A 26,830-nucleotide genomic window follows, 5' to 3' on the forward strand; every position below is an offset into this window, starting at 1 on the left:
AGCTTCAGGCAGGTCTAAGGACTGAGAAAACCTCTTCAGGGGTGAAGCTGGGTTAGAGAAGGATGTAGAGGGCAGCAGGACATGAGGGTGCGGATTCAGGATGTAGAAGAAGATGGGAGGAGGGCACCTGTGTCATACACATATAGTGTAGAAGATACCAGCTTGGTATGAATGTGTAAATATGATGACCCAGGTTTCAGGTCTTTCAGCGCAGTGTTGGCTGCGGGTTCGTTTACTATGCTTTGACTGGACTTACAGCAGAGAGCCTGGACTTCATTAGGACCTAGGGAGATTAAGAGCCCAATGGCAGACCAAAGGAAAGCTTCCACCTGGCAGTGCAGGCCTGTACCTGCATGGACATGGACTGCTGCCCAGGCAACCTGACCACAAAACCCCAGAGCTGCCCTGAGGGGAGAGGACTGCAGCTTTCTGTTTGGATTCACATTGTTCACAATCTTAGCCACATGCTCTCATTGTACCTCAGCTAAAAGTTAGAGAATAGCAGCTTTACTGGCAGCTCTTAAGTGAATCAGCAAAATGTGTTGAATGCTACATAAGCAATATGTCCGACATTGTTTGTTTGTCATTGTTTTTCTTGAGTATTTACAGTCACCTTTGTCGCTAAGTGGTTGGACACTTCAGTTAGCATTTGCAGTGTGACTCTAAGAACATGACGTGTTAATAGTGAATAGCTGAAGGACAACATTGTGCATCGTGTTATCATAAAGCTAAACTTAGTTTGCAGCATCAACAGAACATCCGTCTGTACAATTGTGCAATGTCAAACAATGTAAGACTCCACAAATTGAGAGCTCATTTTACCTTCATTCAGTCGCCAGGATAAATGCTGGCATTGTATGTTTCTGCACGGATATGTAATATTTGTTTGTTACTATGTAGTGGATATGTTAAAACTTTATTTTTCTTTATGTTTCAACAGCATTGTGGATAAATGGTGGTTATGTTTAGGCACAAAAAACACTTGGTAATGGTTTTGGCTTATACACACGCTTTGGGTGGCTCAGTGACTTGCTAAAAGTGACCTGCAGCTTGACAGCCTTCTCGCCTGGGTGTCACACCATCCACAATCCCCTTTACCTCCTGATGTCAAAGTAGTGTTGTCAAAATATGGATTTATTGATACATATCAATTCTGAATATTTGAAACTAATTTTTCTCAGTATCAATACATTGATACCAGCTACTCACTCTCTCTTAGGGTGCTTTCAGACCTAGAGTTGTCTTGCTTTGGTCTGAATCAGGGACTAATATTTTTACAAAGCTGTATAATTGCCTAGAGTTGGTTCGTGTTCTCACAGCAGCATTTACAAGCGGACCAGATCAAACGCCTTGCACGAGAAAGCTGCTCTTGATTGGTCAGAATTTCCATGTGGGAAAAATCCAGGAAGTAAACAAAGGGTTGAAGAAGAGTACACTTGCAAGATAAATGTGACACTTTCTAATGTCACAATGGAGGGACAACTATGCAGGTTGATTTTAGCGCTGCTCATCGTGGACTATATTGCTGTCATTGTTCATTTTAGTCAAACCATACAGTTTGAAAACGAGGCGCGGCTCCAACTAGAAAACAATGTTTTGATGCATTGGATGTGCTGAATGTGCATATTAAGGCAGTACAGGAGGAGGTGCACATTAATAATCCTCCAGGACTCTAACATGCTCATGTTTAACCCAAACAATGTGTCATGTGACTGCAGTTGGTTCAGATCGAGGTCGGAACACGTTCTCACCACAAACGAATTGCACCAGAGTTCATTTGTAACTGCACCGAGACCACCTCTTCAAGAAGGTCTTGGTTCGGTTGTTTTGGTGCGCACCTGAGTGCGATTGCTGTGTTCACATCTGCCCAAACGAACCGCACTTTGGGGGCAAACCAACTTGAGTTTGACTGAACTGAACCAAACAGGGCAGGTGTAAAAGCACCCTTGTTTTCATTCTGCTGTTCTCTGCTGCTACTAACCAAGAAAAAGAAAAGCCACCATCAGGTTACAGCCCTGTAATATTCATCTTATAACAAAAAATAAATAAAATTGTATGCTCTCAATGTCAATTCCCCTGTGGTTTTAAAAATGGCATCAAATATGAATATGGAAATTAAAGTGTCATGGCGACACTAGCTCGTATACATGTAATTAGAACTACATCACTGAAACATTAATACACATTAAATGTACTAATCTAATATATCAGTGGCCTAAAGGAATGAACAATGGGAACATTTTCTTCTGGCGACTGGGCTGTTCATGCAGAATATACTGGTGTGATGATTCATCAGATTTTATATCTGTGAAATGTGAATATGTCCTGATAACTGTATGACAATGGGTCAACCTTTACATTAAAATCACACTGCCAAATTTCTTTGTTGAAGGAAATCATTGGCGAATGTATTTAGGAAGTAGCCTACAGTCGTGTACGTACACTGAGTATGAAGCTACACTCAGCAGATTAGCATAGCTTAGCATAAGGACTGGAAACAGAAGGAAACAGTTAGCATGGCTCTACATACATCTAAAAAAGTCTAAAGACATGATTAAAAACAATAATTTTGCCCGCTGTAGGTTTTGTTTTACTATGAGTAACAAACAAACACAAAAACAGACGAGTGTTAGCAGTTATCCCCTGTTTTCACTCTTTAAGCTAAGCTAAGCTAACCATATGCTAGCTGTAGCTTCAGCACACAAACATGAGAGTTGAATTAATCTTCTTGTCAAACCCTCAGCAAACTGTCAAACTATTCTTTTACGGATTACCTACTGTAACAAAATGGCAGCAGTATGGTGGACGAAAGGATAAAATATTCATGTAATGTGTGTTTTAAAGCTCTACTTAGCTATTCTGCCAACCAAATATTTAAACAGCAAGCAAGAACTGCATTAAAACACTGTCAAAGCAGCACTCCTGATATAGATTGGCAGGTTTGTTGTGTATAAACACCAAATAAAGCCCGGGGATAATAAAAGCATGCTAATCCAAAGGAGTAAATATGATTGAAACATAGCAGATACTGTGAGCATCCACATGAACACAAAGTTCAGTGAGAAAAGTTGAAGCATATCCGATTTCAGATCTATCTGGCACCATCACACTCACTGCTTGGAGGCATCGTGGCTCACAAACACTTTGGAGCTATGTATGTGGGCTAGCTGGCTGCCACAGCGGATCCACATCCAAGCCATCACAAGACACTCATACACAGATTGGTCTTGTAAAAGATGACACGATCACAACAGAGAATCTTTGTTCAGTAAGGGAATTAGCAAAGTTCATTTCCTTGACCTCAAAGACAGTGTTAATGTCATCGTTCTCAGCTAACACAGAAATAGACAGGCTGGCTGGCTGTTGCAAATATAATCTGTAAATGGATAAATTAATTCACACCTGCTTTAATTAAGAATTCCAAGCTCTGGTTTTGTTCCATGTAGATCCCAGTTTGGCTCATGTGTCACTGTGGTGTGAGCAGGCACCAACTGCAGTCATACAGAGAGGACTACATGAAGCATTTCGGCAGCTGTGGGACCTGATGGTGGCTCGTTAATCAGGAAGTGATCACTTTAATTTGACCTGAGTGACTCTGGGGTGATCCTGTCAACACATCTTCACTTGAGTATTCACAAGATCAAAGGAGGATTGTCTTACATGAGCTTGACGAGGGAACATGAATGGGGATTTTGAATAACAATAATATTATTGTGAGCTTCACTTTATATTCACAGTTGCAGTGGTTTTTCATCAGGATTGATTAAGTTGATGTAAGACCAGACTCGGGGTACAGCTTGTTCTGAAGGTGCAGGAACAGAAACAGAGGTGTGTTGCTGTAATGGTTTCTTCTGGATAGCGTCCCCTACAATGCCTTTGAAATGAGCCTTGAGGAGATTGTCAATAACAAATGCAACGTCAGAGCCTTCAGCCTCCAGTGCCACCTACCACCCACTTGCCAATCACACTAAAACAGGAAGGAAGATCCGCAGGCCTTTTGGCCTGTATGTTATTTATTCTAATGGTACCAAATGATGCCAGTTTGTGACTGTATCTGTAAAATATGCTAAATATGGCAACGATAACACCAACACATGCATTAAACATAAGCCTCACACACACAGTCCATGTAAACACACACACACAAACACAGATCCTGCACCTGTCTTCATACATCATTACTATGCAAAAACACATATTTGCTCAGCTTCCTCAATGAGCTTGGAAGCCATCGTTTTTCCCATCCCCTCGCCGTATCCGGAGCGAAACCGTGTGTTAACACAGCAGATATTTGGTCACATGAACAAAATATGAACCGTGCGTATGTGAAAAGCAGGCAAACAGAAGCTGGGGCCCACTCATCCGTTACAAGAATGAATGGCCATCATTAGCATGAGGCTCCCCGGCAGCACCCTGCAATGCAGCGACACACACAATGGCGAGTGCCACGCTTCCCCCTGCCGTTCCCCCAGAGAAGCCCTTTTGTTTGAGCAGCATCTGGACCTGACCTCCATGCATTCAAGGCTGATGACCCTCCTCTCAGCTCCTCATCTCTTCTCATCTCCTCTCCTATCCTAACCTCCTCTTAAAAACCTGCTCTGCCTCTACAGCAACCCCCCTCCTCTTCCTCCTCCTCCTCCTCTTCCTCCTCCTCCTCTCCTCTCCTATACCCTGTCCGTTCTTCACACACAGATACCCCCCTCCCTCCCTCTCCTAGCTAAGGAGAGCAGCCATCTCTTGCTTCTTGAAAAGAAGGTCTGTGTACTAGTGGGCCTTACACAAAGCCTGCAGGGTGAATTAGAAAACCAAAGAGGAAAAAGCACCAGGGCTACTGGCCATCTGTCCCTCTGGGTTGGACGTGCCTGCTCCGAGTGTGCCTGCCCCCCTCTTTCCCTCACATAATTCCCACCCCTACCCCCACCTTCCCTGATTCCCTTAGCCTATATACACAGCATCAACCACATACACACACTCTCTGCCATGCATACATCACAGGCTTCGGATGGCGGTGAGAGTGGAAAAAAGAAGGAGAGAACGAGGAGAGAATAAGGAGCTGCCACTTGCCTGGATGCAGAGCGAGCCTGGAGCCAGCAAATCAAGCCGTAATCCCTTTCTTTGTGTGAGCGGCAAACAGAGAAATTTGTCTCCAACAATGATTTCCCCGAGATCGGCAGTGGAGTGGAAAACAAGGAAGCGAGGGAGTGAAGGACAGCGAGGAGGGGAGGGAGAAAGAGAAAGAGGGAGTGAGAGAGAGCGAGGAGGAGATGGAGGGTGAGAGCAGCAGAGGCAGGGAGACAGTGGGAGCAGCTAGAGTGTGACAGAGAGAGAGACAGAGGAAGGCAGCAGTCACCGCCGAGCCACAGGGACGCTGACACTCACTGGAGGATTTGAAGTGAAGAGAGGAGGACGACAGAGAAGAGAGCAGAGAGGGAGAGGGAGGGTGAGATCAGGTGGGGGGAGGGAGGAGGATTGGTTCGCTCCGTGGCTCAAACGCCGGGATAACGCCAAGATAACCCTCATCCCCAAGCAGCAGCTGTAGACGTGAGAGGGAAATGAATCCCACGAGAGAGCGACTTCTCTATCAGTTGTGACATTTGCCGCACATGATAACAATGGCCATCTGTAGAAAAGGGGCAATGAAGGAGAGGGGAGGAGGGTTTGTGGGAGGGGAGGGGGTCCTATAAACACACATTCACACACGCCTCAAAAGAGAGGAAAAAAAAACACCTCGACCAGTGGTGGAGGGAAAAGCACCTGTTCGAGTCAAGCAAGAGGGAGTAACACATGTGCTCAGGAGAGGGGGAGGTGAGGGGGAGATGAGAGACACAGAGACAAAGGAAACAGAGGGCAGAGAAGTGTGGCTTTTATTTGACTGCCTTTGTCATTCTGCCTTGTCATGCCAAGAAAACATTTGCATGTTTATGTGTGTGTGTGTGTGTGTGTGTGTGAGAGAGAGACAATAAACAGGAGGTGGCAGTGATAGTAGGTCACCAAGAATGGAGAGGGAGGAACAGGAAGAAAGGAAGACAGAGAGCAAGAGGAGGGATAAACAGTATAAACATTTCAGCATTACACCGACCAGCACTGTGCTGCGGCCCATTTTTGCCTTTGATTACAAGAAAAGATAAAAGATGTTCAGTAATGACATAAAACATTTTGCATTATTACTTAAAGGTGATCTATTAGGCTTTTCCTTACTTAATGTTTTATATAAAGTGTTACAATGTCTAATGTTCATATCAAACATGGCCAAAGTATCAAATTATGAGGTAAACAAATGTAAAAGTCATCCCTGTCAGCAAAAACTTAACAAATTAAAAGTAAAATTATAAAAATATAGAGGGAATAATGAATAACAGCCCGTTTATAATGTAGTCTGTTTCAAATGAAGCTGGTAGTCTCTGTAGTTGTGGTGAGTAGAAGCCCCTATTTTTTATTTTTATTACTTCATATCTTCCATTATGAAGAAATAGCATTCTTTGCTAGCTTGACACTAATGTGAGTAACATTACTCACCAGTTTGCTAAAGTGCCTCTATTGTTTCACTCCATCATTTTCCCCTTTTCAATCTGTGGTAACATCCCTAGAGGAAATATCTAAAAGGCTGGGGTTTTGTTGACGTACAGTTGTTAACGCAGCAGATGGCTCTGTGACGGGAGAAGTCACAAACGACAAAAAGAAAATCAAACATGCAAGACTTTCTGTAGGGACGTCGTGATGTGTCCCAGACATGGCGTCAGTTGTCGTCTACTATGACACACTACATGACACATAACGATGGATATGACACTCATTGTCGTTCACGATCCATGCCGACACCGTACTGCACTGCGTCAGGCTATAATCGGGCTGATATCGTGGAGTGTGAACCCACCATAACATAGGTCAACATGTCTCCACACATAGGAGAAGTTTTTCTTGTAGGCCGTCTCCCAGAAAGCCCTTTCTGACAGAAGTCAGAAACATTCATTTTGACCCAAACGAGGGGTGGGTGATATGGCCCTAATATAATGTCACAATTTTTGTGGTTATTTTTGTGATAACAATATTCCTGACGTTATGACAAATTACTGAAAAAATATGTTATTATTAATTTAAGCACATATAATTGCAATAAAATAAGTATAGTATAGGTATAGTTTTACAGTTTGCCTTTAAATAAGTAAAAACTACACAAAAATAATTTCTTCAGTTTGTAAACAACAATAGTTGTTCAAATTCTGTATATAATATTTATAGTGCAACAAAATAGAATCTACCACAAATTCCACATTTAAACAGCTGTACCCTGGGATCTATATATATAAATCAACAGGTGGTTTCTCTTTTTTAGCAAAATTCTACATGATTGAGTTGTTGTTTTTTCCACTTGGACCTTTATGCTCGACGAGAGGGAGAGATGCTGTGCTGCTGCCAGAGGAGCCGCTGAATGAGTTCCCTCTGAGCGGTACGAGAGTCTGAGAAGTCCGGGGCTGTTCATAAAACATTCAGGACGCCACTGTTTATTCCACACTACTGAAGCTGCTCCTCTTTTTGGAACCACTGTGGAGTCTGTAATAATTTCGCTTTCAGCCATGCTTGTTGTTGCCGTGGGTAACAGTATGATGTCAATATGTCAACGAGTTGAAATATTGCGAGTATCACGATATTAATTTTTCATATCAAATAAAAAATTATACCAGTGTTACTGTGTATGATATGATATGGCACACCCCTAACCACAACTTTTCTCGTGACAGGCTGCAGGAATTCTCTCGCTGTATTTCGCCACCAAAAGTTAAACTATCCCCAAGTTTTAGTTTGGCCACACTTCGCCACAGATTCTTACAGCCTCAGCTCAGAGCAGCTGCCTCAGCTTTTCGTAGCCCTCACTTTACTGCTTGGTGCGTTTTTGGTGTCAGGCTTCATACTCTTTAGAATGCTGTTTCCAATTATGTTTTTTACTTTTGTTACAAGATGATATCAGATCATGATGTATTTATAAGTTATATTCATATGGTCATCAGCTCCAGGCACTTTACTGCAAGTAGCCTATAAACATCATGTAGCCTACACTGCTACCTGTAGCTACATGTGAGGGAAACATTTAGCTGTGATTGCCAATATTGTTAATTGCTCCTGGATGCTGGATCACATTCTTGCTGGAACATGTCGGGGTTGCAAAGATTTTGATTTAGAAGCTTTTATTGGTGTTTTTTTTTGATAGTAAGTGCAGCTGTACTTTGTTTGTCATTCACTGGCTGCAAGTACACTGCTACATGTAGCTAGATGCTAACAGGGAAAACATGTAATCTTGGTTCCTCATGTTGTTAATATCTCCTCAATTTCAAGTCATATTTCTGCTGGAACATGTTAGCTTGGGAAGATTTTAGTTTAAAAGCTTTTATTGGTGATTTTCTTTAATGGTGGAAAGCGCAGATAAACTCTGTTACAGTCATTTGATGGCTGCTATGACGATGCAGAGATGCTGAGATACAGAAGACTATGAAACGCTGACCAATCAAAGCAGACTGGCCTTTTTCGGGAGGGAGGTTTAGGTCGACAGGTGCCACAACTGAGATTTTCACACTACAGGTGTTCTAGCACAAACAGCATGAGGAAGATAAAGTATTTTTTGACATTAAAGCATGTAAACATGTTCTTGTAGAAACCCCAAATACAAGTATGAACCAGAAAAATGAGCATAATAGGTGCCCTTTAAAAGTGAATAATAAACCTCACACAGAATTCTTGTGATCGCCTCTTACATTCTTTTCTTGTATATCATCAAAGTCCATAAAAAGACCAAAACCAACAAAGAACTGATCATACTTATAAATATTCTCTGTGTAGCTAACGCCTGAAATGCTTTATTCCTCTGTGGCATAGATCCACATTGTTTAAAAACACATTAAAAACACATCAGTGAGCCACGCTGTTTCACTGGATGACATGTTCCTTTATCACCATGAACGTGGGCACTACAGTTTATTTTAAGTCAATCCCACATCCACCATCCTGCTGCTGTAAATACTCACTAAAGCACCAAATTCATGTCTGAAAATAGTCCCCAACAAACACTGTTAACTCCTGTTTGAGTCACGTTCTCTGAGTAACTGGACATGTGTGTCCTGCTCAGATGTATCAGCAGGGACAAATGGGTTCAGGACTTAGAGAAGTTAGAAAATACTGAGGGATACATTGTTTGTTTTGGTCCTTTTGGTGGGACTTGACAATCAGAAATATATAACGGCAACCTTGTCTTTTCCTGATTTATCACTACGAGTGATTTATCATTTAACCTTTTTAAATTTTGACATACAACCTGGAAAAAGTGGAACATTTCCAATTAATGAGTCATCAGACACAGCTCTTCCTGCATGGATGTGTTTAGGTAATCACTTTGCCACGGATTGTCTTGGTTTATTGGTTAATACACATTAAAACAGTGTTTCTCCAAAACGATATGATACAGTAATGTCTACATCAGCCGTCCTTATGTGGTTCTCTACATTTCGGCTTCTGACCCCATAAAAATTAATTAGCAATGTTGTGAATCCTCATCACAGCTTGCAGCCTAAATGTGGTTATGGATTGTGAGCTGGAATTTCTTTCATCTTGGATTTGTCTTGTGGAGGACTCTTAGAGTCACAACGAAGTGAATGCATCAGGCATTTCACTTATTTAAGAAATCTCTAACACGCGAGGAAGTGAAGCTTTCCTCATTTTACCCATATTTAAGTGGAAATAGACAACTTTTTGCTTTAACTTATCATTATTAATAAAATGTTGATTGCACAGTGTGATGGCTATAGAATAATGACACCATCAGCGTTTAGATTGGTTTCTTATAAGCCTCGCTTTCACTAAGGCTGCCCCTGACTAAGAATTTCCTAGTCGACCAATAGTCGTCATTTAGCGTCATTCGTCAACTAGTCACCTTCATGATTACGATATTAATGTAATTATTAAATGATATATTTAAGGCAGGGCAACACAATGGTTTGAGTTGAAGGTGTGAGAAAGAACAGTATCAGTAACATTGTTAACACTGTGCTACATTACAGAGAAATACAAAACCGTACTAATGAACCTTCATTAATATAGGCCTATATTTTATCTACAAGTGCACGTCACACACTGAGCGAGCCGCCTGTTAATGACGCTGTCGGCAAAGCAGTAATGATTGTGCTAAGTGGCTAATGGGCATGTAGCTACTTCCATGTTTCAGATGATACGTCATGTTTGTAGTCGACCAATGAAGATGAGTTTACATATCACCTTGGGTTCGTCCTTCACCTTCTCAAAATGATCCCACACTTTGGATTTCCTGCCCGACATGTTATTAACTAGCCTGTGGAATAACCGCAGGTGCCAGCCCTGGAAATTAACCTGACTCCTGTCTGACTGCTGAGCGTGGCCACTTCCTGTGTCTGTCCTTTCAAATTAAAGTCCCACATGGTTCAGTCATATAGGTTTTGATTTATTTTGACAAAGCACAGCTCCTAATAGAGTTTCACATTTGTTTGTTTTTTTTTGTCTGCGACTAAGCGACCAATGAAATCTTGACGACTAATGACCTTTCTGGTCGACTAACTTTTGGTCGACTATTAGGGGGCAGCCCAAGCTTTCATTATGAAATTATGTACACCACTGTATGATCTCTTGGGAAAGTGAAGGCTCGATTTACAAAGGAATTGCATTAACCACTGCGCAACCGAAACATAAGAGCATAGTGCTTTTGTTTTCCCCACCAGCTCTCCGTAGCTATCCCCGGTCACATTAAAAAAAGTTGTATAGAAACGGCAAAATCCAATTTTACAGTCACTCTAGGAGGTTTTTGCTTTTGTCAATAAAGATTTGATGCTATCAGAGGGTTATGGAAATCAGTATATCACAGCTTCACCTCCGCCGCTTTTACCTTTCACAATAAAAGCCAAACTGAAATTTACTCAGAGCATCTTACTCGGAGGCAACTCAACAAAACATCTCACAAAATCATTGCATTAATTCATCTTTAGGGCTAGACATTGTCTGTTTTGACTTAAATGATTTTAGAGGTGAGAGTATGAACATTTTATGGAATTTAAAGGCACTGGGAGATAAATGTACACAGAATTAAAAGTAAAAAATTGAAAAGGTAAGAAAAATGGAATCCTTTTTAATCATCTGGTGAACCCTCACACTGTCTTACAAAGTGCTTTAAACATATTTTACATTTCTATTGTGTGTATAAGTTAAGTTCTAATGTAAACACTATCTGTCCTCAGTGCACACACGCCTTTCCATCATCCTGTGATCTTTGCAAGAGCCCAACATGTTCATCACATAATCAGGCACGAATCTATTTTCAATATATCAGAACATCATAATCCCAGGCAGGGCACCGGGGGAGGCTCAGAGAGGCGGATTTACCGGTCACATGGCAGAGCACAAGAGGACAGACAGCCAGAGATAGGGCAGAGAGGCAGAGAGTGAATAAGCAAAGAACAAGAGAGTCAGAAAGAGGAAAATAAAAAACATTAATCTAGTCTATAAGCCACGTTTTATTATGGAGCACTGCAATGCAAATGAACACACACACAGCCGAGCCCCGGTCCATGGAAACAGGAGGAAGTGGAATCATGATCCCTTTCTTGATTAAATCATGTCTATGCATATGTGTGATAATCAAAACAATTCCTCAGGGGGAAACACACACACACACACACACACACACACACATACACACACACACACACGCACACGCACAAACAAACACACTTTCTCTCTCTAATCACATCCCTAATAGATCCACTGTGCCGTTTTACTGAAACTCTTTAAGCCTCAGGTTTTGGTCATCACAACTCAAGCAAAAGCTTTTTTTTTTACATGAGTACAGTAGGAAAATGAACTGAGCAGAGCTGGAGTGTGTCACCAAACCACAGATCCAACTGTTTGTGACGTAACCGAGCCCAGCTGTGGACCCTGGCATGGCGCTGGGTGTTTGGCTTGAGCCACACTTTTTGTATATTTCTCAGTTATGCAAGACAGCTGCAAAAATGGTGCTCTGGCGCAGCCAAGACACAAGTGGCTTTAATGGACAGTAATACTTAACAAAAACTACAGTGATGCTGTTTGGAAAATGTTCATTTCTCCTTTCAGAGCTGGTAAACATTTCAAGTGATGAAAGGGAAATAAAACTGAAACAGAATAATTCATGGGTGAGTGAAAGGGAAGAATGAGATTAAGAGGAGATGAAACAAACAAGAAAGAAGCCATGGGTCATTGGGTAAAAATGAAGAAATGGTGCTAAAGACTGGTTAAATTCTTCAGCCAGATGTTCTGGTTCAAGCATGACACTATTATCATTATGCATATTTTCTACTCACAAGGCACAGCATGGCGATACAGATTGGCTCGGATGATCTTCTGCAGCTCGTGGTCGGGGGAAGACTTCTGAAACCTCAGGCTCAGGTAGTGCTTCAGGTCCTTGTTGAGCTTGTGACCTGGAAAGAGCAGACGGACAGAAACAGCTCAAGTAAACAAGCCTCGACATCAAGAAACCCCCTCGTCTCTTCGCTGTTTACATGCCAAAAGTAAGGTCATGAAAGGCCGTGACATTTCCGTTGTTGAAATGCTCCTGGATACTAAAAGAGTTTGCCTTGTTTACCCTCCTGAGCTGATCTGGGAGAACAGAAGTCCTCCAATAAAAAACACGATGTGAAGCAACAAGACTGTCGGCATGCTAACATGCTCACAATGACAATGCAGGCATACTGATGTTAGGTAGGTTTAATGTTTACCATGCTAGTGCAGTTCGCTAGCATGCTAATATTGGCTAATGAGCAATAAATGCCATGCTGCCGGAGGAGCCACTGAATGAGTTCCCTCTGAGCGGTAAGTCACTAAAAGTCCAGGGCTGTTCATAAAACATTCAGGATGCCACAGTTTATTCCACACTACTGAAGCTGCTCCTCTTTTTGGAACAGCCGTGGAGTCTGTAATAATTTCGCTTTTAGCCATGCTTGTTGTTGCCATGGGTAACAGTATGACATCAATATGTCAACAAGTCGAATTATCGCAAGTATCACAATATGAATTCATCATATACTGTAGTATTAAAAATTATACATACAACATAATATGGCACACCCCTACTATTTAAGTTACGGTTTTTCTGGCTTATCACAAAAGTGACAGGACAACCCAGTGTGAGTTGACGAGAATGAGCATCATGCACACAAGACTCGTGTGATGCAGGACATAAGGCACGCACACCAAGTTTTCAGGAGTCTGATGAGAATGCCATTAGGTATTAAGTACTGGGCGAAGTAAAATTTTGACCTGATGATGACACTAGATGTAAAGTGAAGGCTTTCACAAAGTTATTAGAATTCAACCTGAAGGGAACATGGATGTCTGTACCAAACTTCATGGCAATCAATTCATTATTTGTTTGAAACTCATGTTGACACTAGAGAAAAAAGTCACTAGGGTTCATCCTCTGAGCACCATGAATGTCTGCTTCAAATTTCATAATACAGAGTCTTTGAGATGTTTGACTATAATCCAAAAACAACCTGCTGGCGGCACTAGAGGTGAAGTCAGGGGATGACCAAAGTAATCAGGTGTTATCTGGTGGTGATAAATATCTGTACAAAATGTCACTGTAATCAATAAAATAGTTAATCAAATATTTCACCTTGGACCAAAATGACAAACAGACTGACCGAGTGACACAGTCATCCTTAGAGCATCAACCTTCTGCATTTCATTTATTCAAACTTTAATCTATTTCTTAGATGGTAATTGGACAAATCTTAAAGAAAGAAACCATAGACAGTTTGAGTAGAGCAGTGAGACACACAGTGTGTAACAGGATGGTTAATTTAGAGAGAAACACAGAGATTGGGGCGGGTTTGGGTAATTGATTAAAAGAGCCTCTGATTGGCTGGAATCCCCAAGCTTACTCAGCATCCACCCAATCAGAGTTGCTGATGCTGCTGGCTCAGTTTGAACAGAGCCCCGGCGTTCACAATGGGGCCAGATGGTCAGAGCTCGCTCTCACGCCAGGGTCTCATTTAGGACCATTTAATGATCTCCAAATATATCATCCATGTCTGGGAGAGCTGGCAAGCAGTTCTTGGGGGAGGTGCCATGGCCTCCTGTCGGCCCCCGATCACAGCGGAGGAGTTTCTCTTGGCCCGGTGCTTTCAGATGGCGGGGTCAGTGTGCTGACTGGGTAGGTAGAGTTTACTTTGGAACTAATGAGAATTAAAGTTGTGGTGAAACGGCCGGCAACGTTTAGGCTTCTGTAACGTCACAGATTTCATTGTGAACATAAATACCTGGACATTAAAGTGATACATTTAAGTGAGATTTGACTGGATCACTAAAAAGTGGGCGTGGCTTTGCACATATGTCAGGATATAATGCATTAGAAGACTGTTTAACCTCCACCCACACCTCCCTCAACAGCTGTATTAGATCAACGGAGAGCTGAATAAATCAGACATCAGCCACATCCAACACATCAAAACTCTCCATTTTTAATACTTCATATGCTTGTTGTGAACTTTTGCTCTTTGCAATACCCAACCAACAAAAGGCTTACTTTATTCAGTAAATAATTTAAAGGAATAGCTTGACATTGTTGGAAATATGCTTCATTGCATTTTTGCTGAGAGCTAGATGAGAGAATTGATACTACTCCCATGGTTGTACAGTAAATAATGAGCTGGAGTCAACAGATTAGCTTAGCATAGAGGCTGGAAACAGGGGAAACAGCTTGGCTCTGTCCAAAGGTGACAAAGTCCACCTACCAGCACCTCTTGTGCCGGCCTTATACCAAACAAAAAACACTTCAAGTATTTTCACTGTAGCAGACAAATTTTCAATCTTGGAATAAAGTCATGACAGATTTGCTCGAGTCGAGGCGTGCTCCTGTGATCTCAATTGTAAAACTCAGTCTGAGCTCTATTGAGTCTTTTTCTCGTCTCAGTCTTATGAAACCAAACATGTTTAATATTATCATGAGTTTTCAGTCTTGGCTCTTACAAATAGTGAAGCTCAGTGATGTGAACATTGTCAACAACCAATAGCTGTGCTCTCTCCAGCACCAAACAGGAAGCAGCAAACAAGGTAGACAGTTAACATGGAGGGGACTCCATGGAGGTAAAAGAAACAAGTCTTGTTTATCTTAGGCTGTGAAAAAGGAGGAGACACAGGTAGACTAGTGGAGTTAAAGAAAGTCTGAAATAGTTTGCTTCTCATTCCAACAGTCTCCTCCCACTAAAATAGCACAGCTAACCAACAGAGGCTGGTAGCAAGTTGAGACGATGCCAAATTGACAAGAATGCTGTTAATATACAATGTCTTTAATTTTGTGTTTCTAGAGTTATGTGTTTTTGAGGACACGTAAGGAACTGTTAATATGTCACATTACTTGTGAGGAGTTTGGCATAATATTTTCCACAAGGAGCAGGATGGGACATGATCTCAAAGGGAATCTGGAGCCCCATTTCCACCAAACACTTTCGGTATGGTACCTTTGGAACCAAAAGTAACCCTTCAGACATGGCACCTAGACCCTAGCATTTCCACTGCAAACAGTACTCTTAAATGTGGGCGGGGTTGCCGGCAGCTGCTGTGAGAGGCAGCAAAACATTCTTTATTTTTACAGTTATAGTTTACTGATGTAAAACTTGCCACAGTATGAACAGTGGTTGCAAAAGCAGCCACAATTCTATTCCTCTATTGACCAATCAACGGACTGCAGTGTTCACAGCTCCACCTTTTAGTACCAGATCTGTGTGCTAGGTACCCCAACAGAGGGGGGGACCAAAAACGGGGATGGAATAGAATGGTTCCATTGGTACCATCCACAACTTTTCACAGTGGAAATGGAAAATAGTTGTTGTTTTGCAAATAGTGAGCCTGCAAGATCTCCAGCCTGCAAAATCATATGGACTGTGACTAATAACCCACATTGTACATAGGTGTGAGAGGGTGTCAGACCTTAGTCTTTGAAAGTCTTATAGTGTATGGTAGGCATAAAGCTCATCAATTAATACTCAATATCTTGTTTGTTTAACCTGAACAAAAACTATCATGTAAAAACAACAGGGGCTCATATGTTGAACCTTATCTTCGTCTGGACCAGTTGCATGAAAAACCAGTCGAGACTCGAGGAAGCAGGCCAAGTCTTCAGTCTTAAAGCTAAGCTAACTGGCCGCTAACCTCAGCTTCATATTTACTGTGCAGACGTATGAGTGGTATCAATCTTCTAATCTAAATCCTGACACACGAGCCAAGGAGTGTATAACCTCCGATTTGGAATTCGGGCTATGGTTGAGGTTTGTGAGTGACAGTCCTGCTAAAGAGGCAGGAAGTGCTTGCAGCCTGAGAGGAAGTGCTGCTGCTGAGAGACTGGAGTCGGGGACAAGGACAGACAAGCAGCAGTGTAGCAGCTGAGAAAGTGAAAACTGTCTTAAAGCAGAGGAGTATCTGTCATCTGCCCTGAGGTGTGGCCCTGTGGTGACATCATCATCTGTCAGCTTCACATCCACCTCCTCCCCCCCATGGACACGTCTATAAATACTGAAGCATGTAACACTGATAATGTGAAGTCCTAAAAGACAGCAACACACAGGCTTCTCATACAAATACTAAATCTAAACCAAATCAGACCCTGATGCGTTTGTCAAAATGAAGCTTGACAGACCACAACTCAAAACACATCCTTCCTGACACATCTGTCACACAGATATCTGCATCACTATCAGGACAATACCAATAGTAACATTTGAAGGTGTAAATCACCTTCATAAACACAGCTAAGCTAATGTTATGATAGCTGTAGTGTGATTCTGGTGTGGGGCATTCTCTACCCAGAAGTGGAGACACTGGTTGGTAGTCTACCTTGCTGTATTTTTCCGTTCCTCTACACACACACACACACACACATACACACACATGCATGCACGCAGCCCACTGTGTAATTCAGTGCAAGCAAAGCACAGTCAGGTAATTGTTACCTAGCAACCAGCCAGTGCTGACGACCATCATTACGGTCCCTGCCAGGCAAGCAGCAGTCAGATTGTAAGAGGAAAAACAGATACAACAGCACACACACACACACAGGCACACACACACACACACACACACACACACACACACACACACACACACACACTCACACACATTTTACATATACGTGCATTCTCTGAATTCATCCTCTGCTGCTCACATCCCATGTTTGTGCTGATTTGATTCATACACACAGCTCCTCAACAGAAATAAAATCTGTTACACACACATTAGTGTTCAGTGTTCAGCGTCGTGTCAGTTTTGCTGGCTCAGATGCTTCCCCAAGATAAGGACCGCTGTCAGGAACAACCCCCCTCCTGTGGATACGTACAGCTAGCAGAGGGCGGGCCGCCCAGGTGTCATGCTCCATCAATGAGAAAGTCATCAAATATTTAATATTTATGAGGATTAAAGCCGTGTGGATCAGAGATTACAGTCACACCACTGTGTGTGTGTGTGCACTTCATACACTGTTTACTTAGCTTCTCCCCGGATTGTTAATCACAAGTGCTGTTTCGCTAACGAATAACCAGATGTTACGGTGCTGTGGATGTCAAATGGAAAAATAAAACCATACTGGTGTCTAGCTGCTCAACAAAATAAGTTCCTCACAGATGCAGACAGCGTGTTCATAGTTTGATATGAGACATCTCAGCAGGGTCACAGTTTGATATGTCTTCAGATCAGAAATATAGCCTGTGCTACACTTCTTTATTTTTAATTTATTTCAAAGCTCAGCTTTACCACAGTATTACATGGTTTTTGAGATTTTAGGATAAAACAATAGTTTTTTTCTTCTTGACCCATTTAGAGTAGTTTCCCAGCAGCGTGTAATAAAAACAAAAACAAAACTTTAAAGTCCAACAAAAACAACCAGATGTGGTGAGAAAACAGGACATATTATCTCAGCTCCACAACCACACAATACACATGCTGAATTGTTCAATTCACCATGTGCACTGAATGGGGATCCTTGTCTCGTATACAATAAGATACAGCGCATTGTTACTGGGAATGTGCACATTGTGTCCACTAATCCACAGCTGCATGTTTCTCCTAAATGTCTGAACTGTGCTGATAATTTTACAAAATGGGTTTATGTTTGATTAAAATACAATACAGACTGCCTGAGCACTTTATAGTACAAATCAATATAATCAATATTAATGTTGATATATCTTTGTAGGAAACAGTCAAGGAGGATATTCATATTTAAAGAACAGAGGAGACCAGAGGTGGTTGGCACACTCTTCACTCTCTTGGAAACAGTATTTCTCCAGTATAATTTATGTTAGGATATTTTTACCAACAGCAAGATTAAGGTTTCAGCTATGAATAAACATGTTACGTACTTTTTATTTTTCTAAAATTAGGTGATTTGTCATTAAAGTCATGTTGTGCATTTGTGCCCAGCAGCCCCATCACAGGGTTAAAATGCTATAGTTACAAAAAGTGAAGTAACCAACAGAAACATTCTGAACATTCTTAGGCAGTTCTGTGGGAATGTCTAGTTACTTTCACCATTGATCAGTCGATATAATAATAATTAACTAACAATATAAACATTGTTTGAAATAGTTTCAATCTCTCAAAATATAGTTATAGTTACAACTGTTACTGAACCCTAAAATCCAGCCTATTGTCACTCCAAACTTGTCAAATACCACCACTTTGTCAGTGGATCTCGGCATCAAGGGTGGGTGGGTCAAACAAACTTAAGACTTTCACCCGGGGGCCAGTCGTTTGTTTCCCTTATGAAAACAAAAGTCAATGCTTAGTTATTTTAATACCAACGTAGTGTGCTAGTATGTGTTGCATGCAACACTAGTGACATATGTCACATGAAGTATGTCACAACTGTAGTTATTTTAAAACAGCAGTTCCAAACTGGTCCAGGTCCAAATTCAGCGTCATACTTGCATTTGGCCATGTCGTCGAGCCTGTCATATTTTGACATGTAGATCCTCTGACAATGGATGAGAACGAGTCACAAAGTCAGCGCGCCAACCAACTCTTATGAAATTATGTCAGCCAGCTACCATCACTCATCAGACCTTTAAATCTCACATCAAGATGAAGCTGATTCCTTACTGGAATTAACACATTTTCAATGTCTCTATCTAACACAGCGTTTTGCAACATTTAGTCCACAGACCACTTTTTACTTTGGATGCTTTATAACTGACTCTGAGATGTTTTAACACTGTACATGAGTGCAGGTGGAGAGAGCAAATATTTTGGTGTAACATTTATGTTTCTGTGTCCCTCAAAAGACCAGAAAATATCTGTGTGCCATCAAAACATGGTCTCGCCTACTCCAGCCACTCCCTGTATTCCTCCACAGAGCAACAACATTTGGATGCCGAAAACTTGAGTGAAACAATTAACCGATTAGTTGACTGACAGCAAACAGTCATTTTTTTGGATCAAATATGATATACATTTACAAGTTCCAGCTGCTAAAATGTGAAGATTTGTCATTTAGTTTTTGACTGTGGGTCAAACAAAACAAGCTATTCAAATGAGTCATTTTGAGCTCTGGGAAACTGTAACAGGCATTTCTCATGATTTTCGGACATTTTATAGACCGAAAGATGATTCCATCGAGAAAATAAATGTTATTTGCAGCCCTAAAGAATGCCATGTTACTCTGTCTGCCAGTGAAAACACTGAAAACAACAGACAGCCTGTCTCTAGATGATAAGATGGATCATTTGAGAGCTTGGAGAGGATATTCTTGATTCTCATAACAATGAAATCACTCCATCAGGGAAAATCTGAGACACCAGAGACGTTGGTGCGTTGAGAGATGTTTCCTGGGAGCTGAGATGTTTGTGGAGCCGGCTGGTAAAAGACTGACAGAGATCGCTGCTTTTTCAGCCCGGGATGAGGCTGAGCTGAGATGTGTGAGGATGTGAGGCCCCTGTCATTTTACAGATAGACGGAGAATGAGACAGAGAGATGGGTTTAACCCAAATAAGAGTGGATTATACACATCCTCCATGCCTCCAGTCAGCATTACATAACCTTAAATCTAGTTATGCATCCCTGTCTCATTTTGGGGACTGGGGGGGAGGGTGGATGTGTGTGTTCTCAAACATCTAAGGAGATAATGATGCACACGCTCTCTCATGTATATTTCTGTGAACATGAAGACACAGACATGCAAAAAAAAAATGTGCCTTTTAAAGATACGCCATTAATTGTCTGTGCCAGCTCGAATTAAAAGATTTGGACGCTTTTTAACTCGGCTATAGCTCATGAAAAGAAGTGACATTGAAACATACGAAAAGAACACAAACATATGGTCATGGCTGCTTAAAACATCAGCAGAGGACTGTCAAGCAGCTGCAGCCTATGATACCACGTAACAGCTGTCATCACTACAAGTCACTGCTACTACCTGTCAATCACGCCACAGGAAACAAACATGCCAGGTGGTTACAATCCCAAAAACAGAGTGCTAGACGTCCAAACAGCAGTTGTGGCTTGGGTGTTTTTGGTCATTTGTAGGTATCAAATCAAGAGCTTATAAAAAGTGAACATTAACTGGAGAGAAAATCCATGTGTGTGTGTGTGTGTGTGTGTGTAAGAAGCTCTGTTCAGCTGCTGATTGGGATTCATCTCTCGTCTTCCAGCTCAACACTGCCCTCTGTGTCTCTGAGCCTCACCACTGAGAGTCTGCTTCACACAGACACTGTTGCCACAGCAACCCAGAGCCAACCTGCACATGAGATGAGCCATGTGTGGTCATTATGGGCTGCTGCCCCCCAGTGGCGGATCTCAAATCTAAAAAAAAAAAAAAAACCAAGACCTACACAGTGTGTGACTACAAAGATGTGATTCTTAGTCCACGTTGGAGTTCATTTAAAGATTTAAAATAACCTGTCACATCAGCTACTAACTGAAAAATAACCACATAATGTCATTGAGAGCATCTCTGACATATTAACTTGAGTATTTCCATTTTATATGACATTATACTTTAGAGCTGGGGTGTCAAACATACAGCCTGTGGGCCAGAAGCGGCCCACCAGAGGGTCCAGTCTGGCCAACGAGATGACTGAGGCTGAGAGGTGCTGCTTCAGAGGCTTCTCCACCCTGACCAGAATATAGCTCTCTTAAAAAACACTTATAGATATTAAACATTGTGTAAAATATTGTCAACCAGCAGCTTCAATACAAAAAAATCTGTATCAGACGTCTATCTTAAAACAGTATTGGTGGAACCTTGCTGCTAAAACATTCATGTGTAATCACTGAGAGGTAGAGTAAATGAATGTGTGAAAACTGAGATGTTTTATTGAAATTGCACTTACTTTTCTTAAGACATCTCAGGCTGTTCAAGTGTTCCATAAAAGGATGAACATTTACAGAATGTACCTTTAGTTGTTTACAGGAAAAGAAAGGGGAAAATTGGAGCTGTTGTTATTTGTAAACTAATTTGTTTTTAATCTGAGATCACGTGAGCTAAATGTGGCCCCTGAACTGCAATGAGTTTAACACCCCTGCCTTAGAGGGTGTTAGAGCCATCTCTGGTAAGTCCTAGTGTCCTATTATTTTTTGAGTCACTCTAATGCACCATCTGACCTGGCATCTCAGGAACCTTTATTTAAAGGCAGGTGTGCTGAGGTGAGCGTGGAACTCAGACTTTAACCGCTGTGTTTTTGGTTAATCTTAGTTTTTATTGTTTGATGAAGTCATTTAATACCCCATTGATTTGAGCTTTGTTTTGTAAAAGCCTGTTTATTTGGGGTGTTTTGTTTCCTTTTTTTTTAATGTGACATTAAGATAATTAGCTCATAGCGTCGTCTTGCAACTCTTAATACATCCTGCAAATCAGTCAACTCTTAAACCAACCGAAGTGCCTGGATCATCAAACAGTGTGTAAAACTAAACCAAAGACAGTGAGCTCATCATATCTCCCCTTATAGCGTCTGTGGGCAGCTGTTTTTGATCTTATTACTTAAGCCGCAATAACAGGAAAATAATGTACTTTTTGCTCCACTACATTTTTCTGGTGTTACTAATCAGGTTTAGATTTTACAGCCAAAACATCTGATGAATTTGTGAATCATGATGCAATATTACAGGTTAAACTATTCAATATTATATTTAGTTAAAAGTAGTCCAGCTGTAGCATTTTCGGTAATAATACATAAATAATAAGATATATAATATTAAGGGGTCAGTACTTTTATTTTTAATACTTCATATACATTTTGCTGATTATACTTTTTCACTTTTACTTAAAGATACTGTGTTAGATTTCGCTCTCAATCATTACTTATGACCTACGAGAAGTGTGTGGGGGTGTATTTTCCTGCAGAAACTCTGCCCTCTGCCTGTATTTTCTTATTTTCCTCCTCTGTTTATGGGCGTGTACTCCCATGACACTAAGGTGAGGTTGGGGCTTTATAATTAGGTAGCGACCAGGTGCTAGACCGTAAGCAGCAGACGTCCAAGGGACACAACGCTGAAAGAAATGCAAATATAGTGAGGCGAAATGCTAAACAAGAGTGAATCTGGTATTCTCTTCCACTTTCGCTGTTTACAAACTGTCAATCCTGCATAGTATACCTTTAACTTAATATTACATGTAGGACTAAAGTGTTTTTTTTTGTGGTATTGCTAATACTACAGTAAGTAAAGGTATTTCTTTCACCACTGCCACCCAGGTGTGTGTTAGCCTCCTAAAAGTACCAAACACACTTGCTGACAGTCAACATCAGTTGCACAGCACACACAAACAATCTCCAACTAAACTGTAACAAATAAATCTTACAGGTTTAGTACAATCCTGCAACAGCAACACAATGGTTTGCTTCTCAGAAACAGACCACACATGGATATGTGGGTTGAAAATGGCCACAGCAGAAACAATCCCTAAATTACAGCCGCTCTCTGGGAGAATGCTGCACAGTTAATGCTCTACAATTGGTATGTGACTAATTACTGAAAGCAAAATACATATTACAAGATAAGATGGTTACACTGGGAATGGAAACATTCTCAAACAAGCTCTTGTTTTACTATGAAACCAGATTCAGAACAAACATCAGCAAAGAGAAATCTACTCTGTATGTATGCGTCTAGTCAGGAGCTCTGGTCCTGTGTGTCAGCCTTGTCTTTGTGTGTTTCTCTCCCCCCTGGAAGTCGCCGCTGGCACAAATTAGGTGTTAAATGACAGGCAGGTTGCCCTTACTATGGGTAGAGGAGAGCAGCCAGCCCTGCAGTAATTGGAGGACACACACATTATCCTATCTAATGAAACACCACCTGTAGTGATGACAGAGAGGATTACGGTGCAAGACAAGACGCCCTCCCAAGCTCGATCCCCACCAGAAGGTGTCGGGCTAAGGTGACCCTGTCTAAGTGTTTAGCCAAGAAACAGACAGGTGCTCTGCTCCTCGCTCCTCAGTCCTCATGCAACTGGTATGACATGCTTTAAAGGAATAGTTGGTGTCGAAGTATGTCACTTGGGCAGTGTTTAGCATCTGTGTGAGGCGCACCGGGCTTTCCACCAACTCCAATGTCAACGCACCTGTGTCATTATTAGATGCTTAGAGCAACGAACGTAGTTTAAAGGGTGTGAAAGTTTGCTCAGGGTGGGTGGGTTCGACAAACACCAGGCATCAACCCAGGAGGCTTTGGTTAGACACCAACAAACAACAACATCTGGTGCCATGTTTGTGCCACTCAAAGTTGGGTGCTTTTGCAATCCTTTTCTAACCATGAACATATAGCTTTTTGCCTAAACCTCACTGCCAACACCTCCTGTGCCAAAATACAACACAAAAGACTGCCCTGGTTTTTATTGTAGTAACGCCCAAGACACGAGAAGAGATGAGATCACATTGCTTGTTGAGAGTCAGATGAGGAGATTGATACCACATTCACATCTGTCTATTGAATGTGAAGCCAGCAGTGGCTTAGCTTAGCTTAGCATAAAGACTGGAAACAGGGAGAAACAGCTAGCTTGGTTCTGTCCAAAAGTAAAAAAAAAAAAAAGAATCCACCTACCAACACTTACACTGCTCACTGATCTCCTTTGTTTAATCTGAATAAAACCTACAGATTACGTGCTGGACTATTTCTTCAATTTCTGTAAAAAATAAAGGTATACTATGCAGGATTGTCAGTTATTGTTTGTTATCACGCTCGCCAGCAAAAGTGAAAGTAAAAGCCGACCCCAGATTCACTTTTGTTTGGTGTTTCGCCTTGCTATATTTGCATTTTTACTGCACTGTTTCTTAGATACTTGCTATTTACAGTATGGCACTTGGTCACTACCTTTTTATAAAGCCACGACTTCACCTGAGTGTTGTGGGGGTTAGGGCTGCACCTTTGTCAGCAAGATTTCATTGGTCGCTTAGTTGCAGAAAAAAACAAACAAACAAACAAACAAACATGAAACTCTATCAGGAGCAGCGCCTTGTCAAAATAAATCAAACCCTATATGACTGGACCATGTGGGAGTTCAATTTGAAAGGACAGACACAGAAAGTGGCCACGCTCAGACGTCAGACAGGAGTCACGTCACCAATCACACATGACAGATTTCCTTCCGTAAATATTCAGTCTGATAAATACGGAGAAGTTGACCATGTTAGTGCAGGGCTACCCAGAGCTTTACATCTGTCCCAGCTTTACATCTGGCCTACACACTTATAAACAGCTCCTGGAAGAAGATCAGCTCTGCACTCAGGATTTCAGGTAAATACGTTATGATATTGTGTTTGTTAATGTAGTTAGCAACCTCAGACGCAACCTGCCGCCATGCTGGCAGGTTGCTGGCACAAAAAAGGCACAAGAATATCACCCAGCACCAAACCTCGCATTTTCCAGGTGATTAAGGAAGCGGCATGTGTACAGCCCCCAATTAATATTACTGTAAACATGCGGGCGACTAGTCGACTAATGCCCCTAAATGACAACTATTGGTCGACTAGGAAAATTCTTAGTTGGGGGCAGCCCTAGTGCAGCTACACAGCCTTAACATACCAAGCAGAGAGTAAGAAGGAAATACAGGTAGAATCTCGGCAGAAAAATACACAACTGCACACTTCTAGTGGGTCATAAGTGATGACTGAGAGGGATTACTTCTGTACAAGTCTATACATTGGTTTTTTTTTGTAATATCCTCCACAGTAGGCTGTATCGTTAAACAAAGATACAGCTTATTAATCAGTGAGCTTTAGAGCCAGGCTCGCCGTTTCCTCTGTTTCCACTCATTATGCTGAGCTCAGCTAACTGGCAACTGGCTATACCCTGCTACATAGAGCACGGACACGAGAGTGGTGTCAATCTTCTTTCCTAACTCTTGGCAGCAATGTACCTCCAAACATGTCAAACTATTCCGTTAACACCGTAACTCAGCAGACAATACATCCAGATGTGCTCAACCTCACAAAGACCATTGTTGTACAGAGGTGGAGAGATCTCACGAACAGTGGTCAGTTGGGGATTTCACCAGCCCGTCTGTTATCACATTTTGATTAAGACGGCTCCGCTCTGTCTGTGTCCTTCTATCTGCTGCGGCACATGAAGAGCAACAAACTGAAACACAATTACACATTTACACAAAATCACACGCTGATTGTCCATGCCAGTTTTTTTTTGTATGAAGCCATCTTCTAAATCTTTGAATTGCCCTCTCTGTCATCATCCCAGGCCATCTCAGGCCGATAACCCACAGCTCAAACCGAGCACAAAGAGACGGCATTTCCTCCAGGGGACAAATAATATTGTATTTCCTCTGGCCGATTCCAAATAATGGCCACAGAGTAGGAACTGGAAATGCTGCTTCTTAAACAGTAAATTCCATTGTTTCAGCGGCTTCCTGTGGGTCTCAGGACATCCCGTCAGTCAACACAGGACTCTCCAGTTACACATGAGAGCATTTAACTCTACATTATCCAGCATTATGAGGAGGGGCCGACTGAGAGAGGTGAACATCAGGAGGGATGCAACTGGCAAAACTAATCAAATACTCTCTGCTCTCAGTGATGGGTCTCACTCCACTCTCTGTGTGATAAAGTAGCCGCAATCTCCAGCTATTACACAGCCATTATCCGGGCCAAGAGGTCACGACAGCTGATACAGAAGACAAGATAATAATGATATTAAAAACAGGACACACTTGTTTTGCTCTCATGTCAATTAAACACATACACACTCTCCCTCTTCTTCTCACACAGATATAGAAGCAGTGTGTTTAGCTTCTTTTGACCACTTATAGCCGCCGCCGCCGCCGTCTTATTGCGGCCCTCTATGAGCCCTGCAATCAGCGTGGCAGGGGTGGAGAGGAAAAAACAACAATCACAGAGAGGTCCGCCGTAAAGCTCTGGACCAGTCGTCTGCCTTCTCCTTCTATAATTACCTCCATAAGCAGCCGCACCCAGAGCCGCTTTCATGTTATTCCCAGTCCAGAGCCGTGCGCAGTGAGAAAACCAGACAGGAGCCTCGAATCAGACCATCAAAGTCGGCAAAAGTGTTTCTCAGCTGTTTTTTTAATCATCTAACAACAATCGATATCAATCAGAGAAGTTAATGGCAGTGCATCATTTTATCAACAGATGTGAACGTTGCATCTACTTCACGTTACTGCTGACCATATCCTAAAGTGTATCACAGCTATTTAGTCTGGTTAAAATCTGGTTTCCAGGCAACAAATGATGGGAAAATCAGGGAGACTGAAACTAAATTGAGACAGCTGAGGAGTATTTTAAAGGGGAAAATCGACAGGTTTTTTGCTATGACTTATTATTCAGAGGTAAAT

The 26,830-nt window shown here is 41.7% G+C and overlaps 1 protein-coding gene across 13 annotated transcripts in view; it reads right to left on the reverse strand.

Annotated features, from left to right (window-relative positions):
• LOC117258460 (membrane-associated guanylate kinase, WW and PDZ domain-containing protein 1-like) overlaps positions 1–26,830 on the reverse strand; it is a 144,932-nt gene that overhangs the window by 76,488 nt on the left and 41,614 nt on the right. For 12 of the 13 annotated variants that reach the window (XM_033629402.2, XM_033629401.2, XM_033629400.2 and 9 more), the window contains exon 2: positions 12,351–12,467. In XM_033629402.2, coding sequence (XP_033485293.2) covers positions 12,351–12,467 — 117 coding nt within the window. Of the gene's footprint in view, positions 1–5,064; positions 5,395–12,350; positions 12,468–26,830 lie in introns of those variants that run through there. The other variant, XM_078169943.1, reaches the window with a different exon arrangement.

The sequence above is a fragment of the Epinephelus lanceolatus genome, chromosome 8, assembly GCF_041903045.1.
Source record: "Epinephelus lanceolatus isolate andai-2023 chromosome 8, ASM4190304v1, whole genome shotgun sequence".
In the NCBI taxonomy this organism is placed as follows: domain Eukaryota; kingdom Metazoa; phylum Chordata; class Actinopteri; order Perciformes; family Serranidae; genus Epinephelus; species Epinephelus lanceolatus.